The following is a 13,872-nucleotide window of genomic DNA, read 5'->3' on the forward strand; positions in this document are numbered from 1 at the left end:
ACACACAGAGAGACACCTTTTAGTTGGGTAGTCTATATTATCCCAGCGGTGGGTTTGAAATATGATGTCGTTGTATATGTCATTGTACTTCCTTAACCTCTAACAGAATCGATTGCTTTAATAAACCCCCTACTGGAAGCCCATTCTGTTGATTGAACACTCAAATATTCTAAAAGGAATCCACTCTTCATGTTGTATTATAGAAGATACGGTATTATGACATGTACATGCATTCTGTTCTGACGTGTCGCCATGCTGCATGGCCCATTCATACCCGACCTCTACTATTGTGACATCCACCAAAGGGAAGAGAATAAAGTCTGTCACGCGGGCGCGCGCTGTTTGTCGCCACTGACTGCTGCACACGGAGGGAAACGGTACGCTGCTCTCTCTCGGGCTGTGCTCAGATCCTATCTCTTATCTCACCCGCCCTCGGTCTGTTTACACGCAAAACAGTCCGTTGTTGACTGGAATACGATACGAAGATCCTGCTTCTAGGCAGGTTTTCTACACGTGTTCTACTGCTCAGTATGCCAGAACGCATGGACTAATTTAAGGACGATGGCTTCGTTGCGAATGGTCGCCAAACTCCGGGCTGGAGTTGTCGGATGTACTAAACCGTTCCGCTACGCACTCAAAACAACCCGATCTCCGGTGAAATTACTGCATACGGTAAACTGAAACTACTGTGTGGGAGTAGTGAAAGGAGAGTGCCTCGCTGTAGCAAGACTTTATAGATGGGACCGCTGCGTCGTTATGTAGACATCCAAACTAGGGTTTTGTGTCTTCACAAGTTTTGCACAGTAGTCTGTTATTGTAGGCCTGCACTGTACATGCTCTGTTGGTTTGGGAAACCGGTAGAGTTCTAATGAACTGTCAAATAGTGAGATTGTTGAGCGATGGTGTCATGCACGTCGCTGTTTCAAATATTTTAGTCTTCGTTTCCATCTTAAACGGCACTACTTTGAAGTACACTGGATTGTAACAGAATTACAGATCCTTGAAAACAATCAATAGGCCTACCGTGAAACAGATATAGGCAGTCTAGAGAATACAGTGATGCATTTCAATTAGCAAAGCATTGAATCAAGAGAGGGTTTTCCCTTTCATTCCATCACGTCTTGACATGTTAAATGAGGACTAAATAGCTTTCCTCTCTCTGAATATAGTCATATAATGTAGTGAAACTGAATGCAGAAGACCGGTTGGGGATCACACACACACACACACACACACACACACACACACACACACACACACACACACACACACACACACACACACACACACACACACACACCCTTGAATTGAATGATTCTCTCTCTCTCTTTGTCCTTTTCCCCTCTTGTTCTCACTAGCTTCAGATGACTGCACTAAAGTGTCACCTATCCCATGCATAATTAATAAGTTACTGTAAGAGCTCAGTGATTTCCTAACTAGAATATCAACACCATGTCACCCAGAGTGTTGGCATGGCAATGAATAATAATACCTAGTCCCCAAGGGCTTATGAGGACACTAATGAGGTTCTTTGCCAAGTTAATGAAGAATGCAATGCGAATTATGTGAAACCTCACCCGTGTGTCAGATTAATATAAACTGTGTGTGTGTGTGTGTGTGTGTGTGATGTCTGGCCTCCTTAATGAACTGTTTACTGTGTCATTAGAATGATGGCCGTCTGGCAGACACCAGTCAGCAAAGCACAAGAGTGTTGTTAAGGAAGGTGCAGCCAGCCTTCCGATCCGATAGGATAGGATGTCTTGGCCCGGGGCCTGAGGGGTAATTTAATGTGATTTGATCCCAGTAGACGTGTCCCTGTACCACCCATACCTTACTACTGCTGCTGTGCTGTACCACCCATACCTTACTACTGCTGCTGTGCTGTACCACCCATACCTTACTACTGCTGCTGTGCTGTACCACCCATACCTTACTACTGCTGCTGTGCTGTACCACCCATACCTTACTACTGCTGCTGTGCTGTACCACCCATACCTTACTACTGCTGCTGTGCTGTACCACCCATACCTTACTACTGCTGCTGTGCTGTACCACCCATACCTTACTACTGCTGCTGTGCTGTACCACCCATACCTTACTACTGCTGCTGTGCTGTACCACCCATACCTTACTACTACTGCTGTGCTGTATCTCTGTTTCTCTGACCCTGCACTTCACTTCGGTCATTCTGTGGGGAATTACATGTGTGCAACGTCCTCACATATGGTGAATAAACTAAGTATACAAAATATTCCATGACACAGACTGACCAGGTGAATTCAGCTGAAAGATATGATCCCTTATTGATGTCGCTTGTTAAATCCACTTCAACCAGTGTTGACGAAGGGGAGGAGACCGGTTAAATAAGGATTTTTTAAAGCCTTGAGACAATTGAATGTCTCCCATTCAGAGGGTGAATGGGCAAGGCAAAATATTTAAGTGCCTTTGAACGGGGTATGGTAGTAGGTGTCAAGAACCGCAACGCTGCTGGGTTTTTCACGCTGAGCAGTTTCTTCTTTGTCTCAAGAATGGTCCACCTCCCAAAGGAGATCCAGCCAACTTTACACAACTGTGGGAAGGAAGCATTGGCGTCATGGGCCAGCATCCCTGTGGAACGTTTTCGACACCTTGTAGAGTCAATGCCCCACGAATTCAGGCTGTTCTGAGGACAAAAGGTGGGGTGGCGTAACTCAATATTAGGAAGGTGTTCCTAATGCGAGGGTATACTCCGTGTACAATTACCCCACATTTTCTACACAGCACCACACATCACTGTCAGCCAGAATGGAAGGGGGAGTTGAGTTTTCATAGTCACACATCAATGACTATCACCACAGAACATCTGGGTAGATTGATACTCTTGTGAACGCAGCCCCGCTTCCGGAGGGGGAAGGTCATCAACGTGTAACAGTATAACTTTAGACTGTCCCCTCGCGCATACCCGGGCGCGAACCAGGGACCCTCTGCACACATCAACAACAGTCACCCACGAAGCATCGTTACCCATCACTCCACAAAAGCCGCGGCCCTTGCAGTGCAAGGGGAACTACTAATTCAAGGTCTCAGAGCAAGTGACGTCACCGATTGAAACGCTATTTAGCGCGCACCACCGCTAACTAGCTAGCCATTTCACATCCATTTCAGCATCGTCATCTGGTTGTCACCCCCCCCCCCCCACCCACCCCCCACCAGACACTGACAGATGCACACACACTGTTTATCTGCTCCTGACAGGCCCTCTTGTCTGATGAGTCAGTGTGTAATTGAGAGGCTTTTATCCATCTAGAGCCGTGATTGGAGGGAATTACAGGAGTCAGTTGTCCAATCACTAGATCTGACTGGCTGCCCATCTATCTGTTTGTCAGGGTCGTGTTCAGCAGGGAACCGTTTGTGTAATTAATGCTTGGATAAGCTTATTTACTATTATGTATTGATTTATTTTCCCCTCTTTATGCGGTGCGCGCTGCACCGAACACCGCAAGAATTATCACAGTGAATGATTTTAATGTTTGTTTATGTGTCAATTAATCCCGTAAGGGATGGGTTGCCAACTGGTGATTTGACACGAAAATAAAATGTCACTCATTCATTCATACATTGTCTTCTCAATGGACAATATGGGTAGTAGCTTATCCCCTGGTCTCCTTTTCAAAACATATCCACCAACTGAATAGGACCCCTGATGCGATCTTTCTCAATTTAATATGGAACAGGCCAGACTCCTCATCTTAGAGTGCTGAGCATTAAAAGAGTTTAAAAATCCAGAAGTGCGTTATTAGCTACCCGCAGACTGCAGTTAAAGGATGTCGTGTTTGGAAATGAAAACCCCTGGGGTTATTTTTAACTGGATGTATTAGTCATTGTAGCTTGCATGATTCCAGCTTGCATGATTCCAGAACTGTCAGTGCACTTCCCTATCTCTATCTGCCTTTGTGAAAGAGCCACTTTGGTTCGCACCCAGATAAGCGAACATGAAAAACGCTGAGTGGGAGGAGCCAACGGGGTATATGAATATGGGCCGTATGGTCCTTCAATATGCCCTTCCACATGTCAGGGGGTATAAGCCAAACATACAGCAGGAAGCTAGGAGCTTGGGTTATACTCTCTCCTCTCTTCTCTCCTCTCTCTGTTCTCTCTCTCCTCTCCTCTTCTCCTCTCTCTGTCTCTCTCTTCTCTCATACTGTCTCTCTCTCCTCTCTGTCTCTCTCTCCTCTCTGTCTCTCTATCTCTCTCTCTCGATCTCTTCTCTCTCTCTCTCTCTCTCCTTCTCCTCTCTCTCCTCTCTCGTCTCTCTCTCTCTCTCTCTCTGTCTCTCTCTCTCTCTCTCTCTCTTCTCTCTCTTCTCTCTTCTCTCTTCTCTCTTCTTCTCTCTTCTCTCTTCTTCTCTCTTCTCTCTTCTCTCTCTCTTCTCTCTCCTCTCTCTCTGTCTCTCTCTCTGTCTCTCTCTCTCTGTCTCTCTCTCTCTTCTCTCTCTCTTCTCCTCTCTCTCTCTCTCTCTGTCTCTCTCTCTCTCTCTCTCTCTCTCTCTCTCGGTGTCTTTCTGTCTGTGGATATTAAATCAATGATGACGCAGATGGAAAAATAATAATACTCAATGAGGAATAACAATGAACAGGACAATACAGAAAGAAATGAATGAGGACAACAATGAAATAGTTCAGAAAGACCGTTAGCAATGTTGTTATGGGTGTGGCAGGAGGTTCCATATACTGCAGGTAATCTGGCACAAAGAGGTCTCTCTCTCAGCACACCCCACACTGCAACAATGTGTGGTGGCTTTAGCAACACGGGTCATATTTCACTCCAGTATGACAGTAATTGGGAGACTGGGGAGCCAGAGCACCATGGTATCTAAACCACTCAACCACTCTATCCATCCATCGTTATTCTAGCCATCCATGAGGCCTGAGGCCTGAAGATATAGTAACTCCTTTGTCAGATCTCAATTGGATAAAATCGGCTGTTGTATAGTGGGCTGACATTTTAAAGGTTTATGGCTGCATATTGCTACCACTGCACTCCCATATTCCTTCTTTATAACCAGAGCCTATTGGGGATTTATCCTGATTTAATGGGAAATGTGGGTTGCCAAATAATATCCTCCAAAAAGCCAGGAGAATGGAGTTGTAATTTCACTCGCTGCTTAACTGTTGGCCCACACAACAACAAACTATGTGGATGGTAATGATGGATGTTCCTATTAATCTGTATTGTGAGAGTGAGACCCCCCCCCCCCCCCCCCCCCCCCTGAAGAGCAAGAACTAGCCAGCTAACTGTCACTGATTCACTCCAGCTAAAGCAGACTTGTCAGAACCCATTAGTTGTAGTATCCAGCCTTATTCCACACTCAATGTAACCAACATTGCTTTCTTCAGTTCTATACAGCCTCCTAGTCAAGTGTCCATCCTGCTATTCCATTTGTGTAACCATAATTGTTCTGCTCAGGACTGCACCACTAGTGTAACGATTGTTGTTGGTGGAAAAAGGAGTAGACCAAGGTGCAGCGTGGTACATGTTCATGGTAAATTGAATGAAGAAACTGAAACACTAGAACATAACAACAAAGCGGAACAAACTAAACAGTTCTGTCTGGTGAAGAAGAACACGAAGACAGAAAACAACTACCCACAAATCATAGTGGGAAAACAGGCTGCCTAAGTATGGTTCTCAATCGGAGACCCCGATTGACAGCTGCCTCTGATTGGGAACCATACCAGGCCAAAAGCAAGAAATACAAAACATAGAACAAAACCATAGAATGCCCACCCCAACTCACCCCTGACCAACCTAAAAGAGAGACATAAAAAGGGACTACGGTCAGGACGTGACAACTAGTTCAATCACATAGCCTGTAATGCCTTGCAGATCTTAGGCCATTGACAAACCGCTTTAAACATCCTCCTAATAAAAAAAATATCCATTGTAGTCCGNTCTCCTTTTCAAAACATATCCACCAACTGAATAGGACCCCTGATGCGATCTTTCAATTTAATATGGAAACAGGCCAGACTCCTCATTTAGAGTGCTGAGCATTAAAAGAGTTTAAAATCCAGAAGTGCGTTATTAGCTACCGCAGACTGCAGTAAAGGATGTCGTGTTTGGAAATGAAAACCCCTGGGGTTATTTTAACTGGATGTATTGTCATTGTAGCTTGCATGATTCCAGACTGTCAGTGCCCCCCCACTTCCTCTATCTGCCTTTGTGAAACAGAGCACTTTGGTTCGACCCAGATAAGCGAACATGAAAAACGCTGAGTTGAGGAGTAACGGGGTATATGAATATGGGCCGTATGTCCTTCAATATGCCCTTCACATGTCAGGGGTATAAGCCAAACATTAACAGCAGGAAGCTAGGAGCTTGGTTCTACTCTCTCTCTCTCTCTCCTCTCTCTGTCTCTCTCTCCTCTCTCCTCTCTCGGTCTCTCTCTCATCTCTCTGTCTCTTCTGTCTCTCTTGTCTCTATCTCTCCTCTCTGTCTCTCTCTCCTCTCTCTCTCTCTCTCCTCTCTCTGTCTCTCTCTCTCTCCTCTCTCTGTCTCTCTCTCTCTCTTCTCTGTCTCTCTCTGTCTCTCTCTGTCTCTCTCTGTCTCTCTCTCTCTCTCTCTCTCTCTCTCTCTCTCTCTTCTCTCTCTTTCTCTCTTCTCTCTCTCTCTCTCTCTTTTCTCTTTCTCTCTTCTATCCTCTCTCCTCTCTCTGTCTCTCTCTCTCTCTCTCTCTCTCGTCTCTCTGTCTCTCTCTCTTTCTCTATTCTCTCTTCTCTCTCTCTCCTCTCTCTCTCTCTCTCTCTGTGTCCTTTCTGTCTGTGGATATTAAATCAATGATGACGCAGATGGAAAAAATAATAATACTCAATAGTGTAAGTAATAACAATGAACAGGACATACAGAAAGAAATGAATGAGGACAACAATGAAATAGTTAAGAAAGACCGTTAGCAATGTTGTATGGGTGTGTGGCAGGAGGTTCCATATACTGCAGGTAATCTGGCACAAAGAGGGTCTCTCTCTCAGCACACCCCACACTGCAACAATGTGTGGTGGCTTTAGCAACACGGGTCATATTTCACTCCAGTATGACAGTAATTGGGAGACTGGGGAGCCAGAGCACCATGGTATCTAAACCACTCAACCACTCTATCCATCCATCGTTATTCTAGCATCCATGAGGCTGAGGCCTGAAGATATAGTAACTCCTTTGTCAGATCTCAATTGGATAAAATCGGCTGTTGTATAGTGGGTGACATTTTAAAGGTTTATGGCTGCATATTGCTACCACTGCACTCCCATATTCCTACTTTATAACCAGGGCCTATTGGGGATTTATCCTGATTTCATGGGAAATATGGGTTGCCAAATAATATCCTCCAAAAGCCAGGAGAATGGAGTTGTAATTTCACTCGCTGCTTAACTGTTGGCCACACAACAACAAACTATGTGGATGGTAATGATTGATGTTCCTATTCATCTGTATTGTGAGAGTGAGACCCCCCCCCTCCCCCAGCTGCAGAGCAAGAACTAGCCAGCTCACTGTCACTGATTCACCTCCAGCTAAAGCAGCAGACTTGTCAGAACCCATTAGTTTGTAGTATCCAGCCTTATTCCACAATCAATGTAACCAACATTGCTTTCTTCAGTTCTATACAGCCTCCTAGTCAGTCAGTGTCCATCCTCTATTCCATTTGTGTAACCATAATTGTTCTGCTCAGGTCTTGCACCACTAGTGTAACGATTGTCGTTGGTAGAAAAAGGAGTAGACGTGCAGGTATATTGTATGTAAATTTATGGTAGAAAAAAGGAGTAGAATGCATACAATAACAGTTCAATTTAATGAAGAAACTGAACACTAGAACATAACAACAAAGCGGAAACAAAACTAAACAGTCTGTCTGGTGCAGATACACGAAGACAGAAAACAACTACCCACAAATCATAGTGGGAACACAGGCTGCCTAAGTATGGTTCTCAATCGGAGACCCCGATTGACAGCTGCCTCTGATTGGGAACCATACCAGGCCAAAAGCAGAAATACAAAACATAGAACAAAAACATAGAATGCACCCACACCCAACTCACGCCCTGACCAAACTAAAAGAGAGAGGGACTAGGTAAAAGGGACTACGGTCAGGACGTGACAACTAGCTTCAATCACATAGGCCTTTAAATGCCTTGCAGATCTAAGGCCATTGACAAACCGCTTTTAACCATCCTCCTAATAACAAAAATATCCATTGTAGTCCGAGGCCAAATACAAACTATAAGTCTAGGCTTGATTCATCGCACCCTGGATTTTACAATGCCCAGGGAATCAATGTAATGAATGCGGTGTGTCGTTTAGAGACTCTTCATTAGTATTCCCTTCCCCATCGGACCGCACCACACTCCTTTATTATAGAGTAGGGATGTGTCCCAAATGGCACCCTATTACCTATTTAGTGCACTACTTTTCTCTCTTTTTTTTTACTGTTTATTCAGTTTTACACACAAGACAACACAAAACAATATTAATAATATACCCAACTAGAAAAAATACATCTTTTTTTTAACCTTTTTTAAAGATACTGTACTTTAGACAAGTTAAACACACCGGGCAGAAGGCTACAAAGGTTAAAGGGCAACTGTAGTACAGGGACAGAGCAAACACCTCACCATTGTTCCTGTAAACAGTCAAGGGATAAGGGTGGAGAAATACAACCACTCACAGACAGTCATGGCCACAGACCGACCATCCACTGGACCAAAAATTAAGTTACAATGCTTTAAAAGAAAACAATGAATAATAATTTAATGTAGGCGTGAACAAAATGTTTAAAAAAAACAAAAAACCAGGGCAAAACAAGCTCACATTTTAGTCTCTGACCGGGCAAGATGAACAAGGCATCCGCAGGTCAATCAATAAGCACATCATCATCACCTTAATCCCCCCCCCCCCCCCCCCAAAAAAAAAAGAAATGCTCGTCCAGCCTTTAAGTCATAGGGGGGGGTCAAATACAGACTTATTTTGTTTTAATATGAATGCCGTCAGAGGATGGACTGTTTAAAGTAAGACCGGAATGGAGCCCAAGCCTCATAAAACAGTTTGGGGTTCCCACGTCTATTACATTTTATTTTTTATATACATCTCTCACCCAATATTTATAAGATGGTGGAGCTGCCATCTTCCAGTTCTGTAGTATTAGCCGTCTAGCTAAAAGAGTTGTATAAGCAACAGTGTCCGACTGGATTATTGATATACTATAGGGCAGGTACATATGGGCCAAGTACTCCAAAAAGGGCTGTAAGGGGAGACGGATCTATAACAGTGTCATATATATCAGAGAAACATTTAAATATGAATTCGCAGAAACCTGACAGTTTATGACAGCCCGAAAACATATACTCAACAGTGTGGCTGGTTCCATTTTACATCTGACACAGGTAGGATCAAAATCAGAGAATATTCTTCCAAGTTTGGCCCCGGATCAGCAGATACGGTGAACCACCTTGAATTGAATGAGGCTGTGTCTAGTGCTAAAAGAGGACGAGTGCACCCTGTGCAGCACAGATTCCCAGGTGTCTTCCCCAAGTTCCCCCCAAATCCTTTTCCCATCAAACTCTTTAATACAGACACCAAATAGGGGTTCTGTAAGTCATTAATGATTGCATATACATCGAAATTGCGCCCCTAGTAAGCTTGTTCAACTCAAAAATGCTCTCTATAGCTGTATTCGCAGGCCTATGGGGAAATTCAGGTGTGTTAGCTCTGACAAAGTTCCTAGTCTGGAGATAGTGGAAAAAGTGGGATTGGGGGAGGTTGAACTTTTCCTGTAGCTGAGCAAAAGAGGCAAATGTATCATCAAAGATAATTGGGCTAGTGAGGAGAGGCCTAGTGAGTGCCAGATGGCAAAAGCCCCCATCATTCAAAGTTGGAGGAAATATTGTGATTGATTAGAGCCTGATAGAGAAAAGCCTCGGAGGCAGGCTAAAGGCAAAACGGAACTGATTCCAAATTTTAAGAGACTGCTTTACAATTGGGGTGACACACCTTTTGCCTAGGGACACTGGGACTTTTCTACCAATCCGTGTACCTTTCCATCCAAAATAAAATACATGAATGTTTGATCCAGTGAATTAAAAAAAGATTTTGAAATAAAATTGGGTAAACATTGAAATAAATATAAATATAAAAATTTGGGCAACACATTGATTTTAGTGACATTTATCCTTCCAATAAGAGAGAGGTTAGCGAATTCAAAAAGTAAAACATTGTTTCAAACTGTCTGCTAGAGCAACAAAGTTTTCCTGAAACAAATTTGAATATTTCCTTGTCAATTTTAACTCCCAAGTAGGTGAATTGATCCCGGACAATCCTAAACTGAAAACTTGCAAAAGAGCACTTTAAAGCAGCCTTATTTACAAGAAAAGCTCACTCTTGCCTAGATTCAGCTTAGTATCCCCATGAGATTGATCCAAACTTTTTAAGAACAGATAAGGCACGTGGCCATGATGTATCAGGGTTGAAGATGAACAAAAGGAGGTTGTCCAGCATATATCAAAACTTTCTGCTCTAAGCCCGTCCTGATTAGACTTGAATGGCATCATTAGAGCGTAGTAGAATGGTGAGAGGCTCGATGCCGAAGCAAACAGCAAGGGGGAGAGTGGACAACCCTGTCTGGATCCCGCCGGTGCTTTAGTACACTACTTTTGACCAGAGCCCAACAGTTGGGACGCCAGCCTAGCAGTCAGAAGATGGATGGTGGGACGTCACTCATGCAGAGAGGTTTATGTGTCTACTGTGCTCCCATTCTGTGTCAATACCATTCTCTGTGACTGCATCACTACTCGTCTTTGTGAGAGGAATTGACATGTTGAACGCACCGAACTGTCTGTTCAAACAGCTAAAACACAGCTCAGACACCCATACATACCCCACAAGACATGCCACCAGGGGTCTCTTCACAGTCACCCAAGTCCAGAATAGACTCTGGGAACCGCACAGTATTACATAGAGCCATGACTACATGGAACTCTCTTCCACATCAGTAACTCAAGCAAGCAGTAAAATCGGATTTAAAAAGCACAAAGTGCACTGTGAAGACACACACACTGTGATATTGTAGTATTGTGGATATTATATTGTAGATTTGTAGTATTAGAGTAATGGTGTAATTATGTGTTGTAACTGTCTAATCCTGTTTGGAACCTTGGCAGCAGCTGATGGGGATCCTAATGTTTGAATACTAAATGGACATTAATACCTACTATTTCATTAATGGGTTGTGACAGATAAACTGAGTGCTGATATCCCCTGAGAGGCTATTTGTTGCCAGTTTCCATAGGATTTCAGTCCTGTGGTATCCAGTAGAGGCTCAGTTTCCATGGGATTTCAGTCCTGTGGTATCCAGTAGAGGCTCAGTTTCCATGGGATTTCAGTCCTGTGGTATCCAGTAGAGGCTCAGTTACATAGGATTTCAGTCCTGTGGTATCCAGTAGAGCTCAGTTTACATAGGATTTCAGTCCTGTGGTATCCAGTAGAGGCTCAGTTTACATAGGATTTCAGTCCTGTGGTATCCAGTAGAGGCTCAGTTTCCATAGGATTTCAGTCCTGTGGTATCCAGTAGAGGCTCAGTTTCCATAGGATTTCAGTCCTGTGGTATCCAGTAGAGGCTCAGTTGAGGAACTATTGAGATTCATTCTCCTCCAATTGGAGTTTCTGCCTTTTTGAAGTTCTTTACCTCAGGGAATTAAAATTCAAAGACTGTAAATGAGTTTTGCCTGTCCATATTCTAACCTTCAGAATGATACACTGGTGTTAAAGATGTGATCAGATATAGTTAGCCTACAACAAATAGGAATTACAACAGTAGTGACATAAACATACTATTTTCAGGCAATGTCAAGTAGTCTTGGACGGTATACCATGTATCGGGGTTATTTTAAAGTACCGACGGTATGCTTTTCAATACCGCCAATTAAAAACAATTCTATTGTATGTTTACAAATGGCACACAGAGCGACCGTGACAATTCACTGTTGAGCAGCACGAGAGAGGTGATTCACTACTAATGTTTGCCTGCTAAATATCTTAACTAGAAGTTAACTATCTAACTGTTTTCTCCAGTTCAGGGCTCCAGCTATACATTTGGTTTGCTAACTTGCTAGCTATAGGTGGCTAGCTTGCAAGATCACCCTGTGTTATAGAAGTTCACAAACACTCTATTCAAAAGTTGTCTAAACTGTCACCCAACAGAGAAGAGTGTCTTATTGCCTCAGTGTCAGATTGCTGTCCGGCTGGTTGGCGCTCTGTGGCTAAATCTGCTGCCTCACTCCTGTCAGTCAGCCAGTGTCACAGTAACCACTATTTTAAGGAGTACCCTGTTTGGGCTGGAGCTGTCTGGAGCGCTGTACCAACGATAGACCACAGCCTGTCATTTCAAATGGGAACAAATGAGCCATAGTGGTGGGTAGAACAAGCAAGGAGGTGGGCAGAGCCAAGCATGAGCTAGTGAGATCCTATTGGTGCGTTCTAGCATGTATTTGCATATTTCCATTTGAACACCTACTCTGTGAAGTGCGTGTGCAGAATAACTCAATTCACCTTTGCACTTCTAAACAACGTCATTTTTTGAAACCGGCAAAGGGTAAAGTCTACAAAACATAGTCCACTCTGTTCATAACAGATTATATTTTTGGGAATATAACTATATTCAGATCAAATGTTTCATCGTTGAGTAAATGATCAGAATGTCGGCCCAGATCCATCTCATTCCATCTTCTCCCACTGCTGGCCACTGGGTTTCCTCTCACTAACATATCTGCAGGGTTTCCTAAACTCAGTCTGATGGGTTCTGATGGGGGGTACAACAGTTGTACTAAACTCAGTCTGATGGTTCTGATGGGGGTACAACAGTTGTACTAAACTCAGTCTGATGGGTTCTGATGGGGATACAACAGTTGTGCTAAACTCATGAGGCATTTAAGTTATATTCTTCAAGAATAAATAGTTACATATCGTTAACGTATAAATCCCAAAATGAATATAGTAACTGCAGATTGCCCCTTTTTTTTAACTATGATTACCTATCTATTAATGAAACACTGATGTCAGTAGGGAATGTATCTGTGACGGGAGGTGCACTGAGACACATTCTCAATGACCCTGGCTAGCTGTCACCCTGCTCCTAATCAATTCCAGATATTCCAGATTTGTATTGGTGAATCTGAATCCATGATGAAGGGTGAGGAGTAATGAGTCAGCTCAATGATTGGCCAAAAATCAAGGAATAGAATCGGATTGACACTCCGTTAATGGCTGCTGATGAGAACAGATCAGTTAAATGAATGCTCTTTGAAATGTCAAGTAGCCCAGGGCCCTGTATTCATAAAGCATCACAGTCATAGGAGTGCTGATCTAGGATCAGGTTCCCCCTGTCCATGTGATTTTAGGAGTGCTGATCCTAGATACTCTGAGAGCCTGGGGTCTTTTCAAATCAGAGTAAATTGTTCCTGTTTTGTAGACACCTTTTGTCTCTTGGCTCTCACTTTTGACTTTGTGTAGTAGACTTGGACTGCCATAGTTATCACTATGCAGCAGTGGAGGCTGCTGAGGGGAGGACGGCTCATAATAATGCCTGGAATGGCAATCGTGCTTGATACCATTCCATTGAATCCATTCCAGCCATTACAATGAGCCATCCTCCGCTCAGCAGCCTCCACTGCTATGCAGGTTAGCGGGTTTGTGTGGTCAACCTGCTGTCGTTGTTTAGGCCTATAACTAAGGAGTTAAAAAGACATAGCTGGTTTAGAATGGAACCTTTTTCTGCCAAGTGTGATAAATAGTTTAATTTGCATATACATTTTGGAATTAATCTAAAATGTGTTATTGAAGATCTTGGAACGC

At 43.5% G+C, this 13,872-nt stretch overlaps 1 protein-coding gene across 3 annotated transcripts in view; it reads left to right on the forward strand.

Annotated features, from left to right (window-relative positions):
• The first annotated feature begins 270 nt into the window (after nt 1–270).
• The window catches only part of LOC109877450 (calcium uniporter protein, mitochondrial-like), a 35,466-nt gene continuing 21,864 nt past the window's right edge, over nt 271–13,872 (forward strand). Inside the window, exon 1 of one of the 3 annotated variants that reach the window (XM_031817495.1) lies at nt 271–672. In XM_031817495.1, the coding sequence (XP_031673355.1) occupies nt 562–672 (111 nt within the window). In that variant the 5' untranslated portion in view covers nt 271–561. The remainder of the gene's footprint in view (nt 673–13,872) is intronic. The other 2 variants (XM_031817496.1, XM_031817497.1) reach the window with 2 other exon arrangements.

This window comes from Oncorhynchus kisutch, unplaced genomic scaffold (genome assembly GCF_002021735.2).
Source record: "Oncorhynchus kisutch isolate 150728-3 unplaced genomic scaffold, Okis_V2 scaffold1049, whole genome shotgun sequence".
Taxonomy (NCBI): Eukaryota; Metazoa; Chordata; class Actinopteri; order Salmoniformes; family Salmonidae; genus Oncorhynchus; species Oncorhynchus kisutch.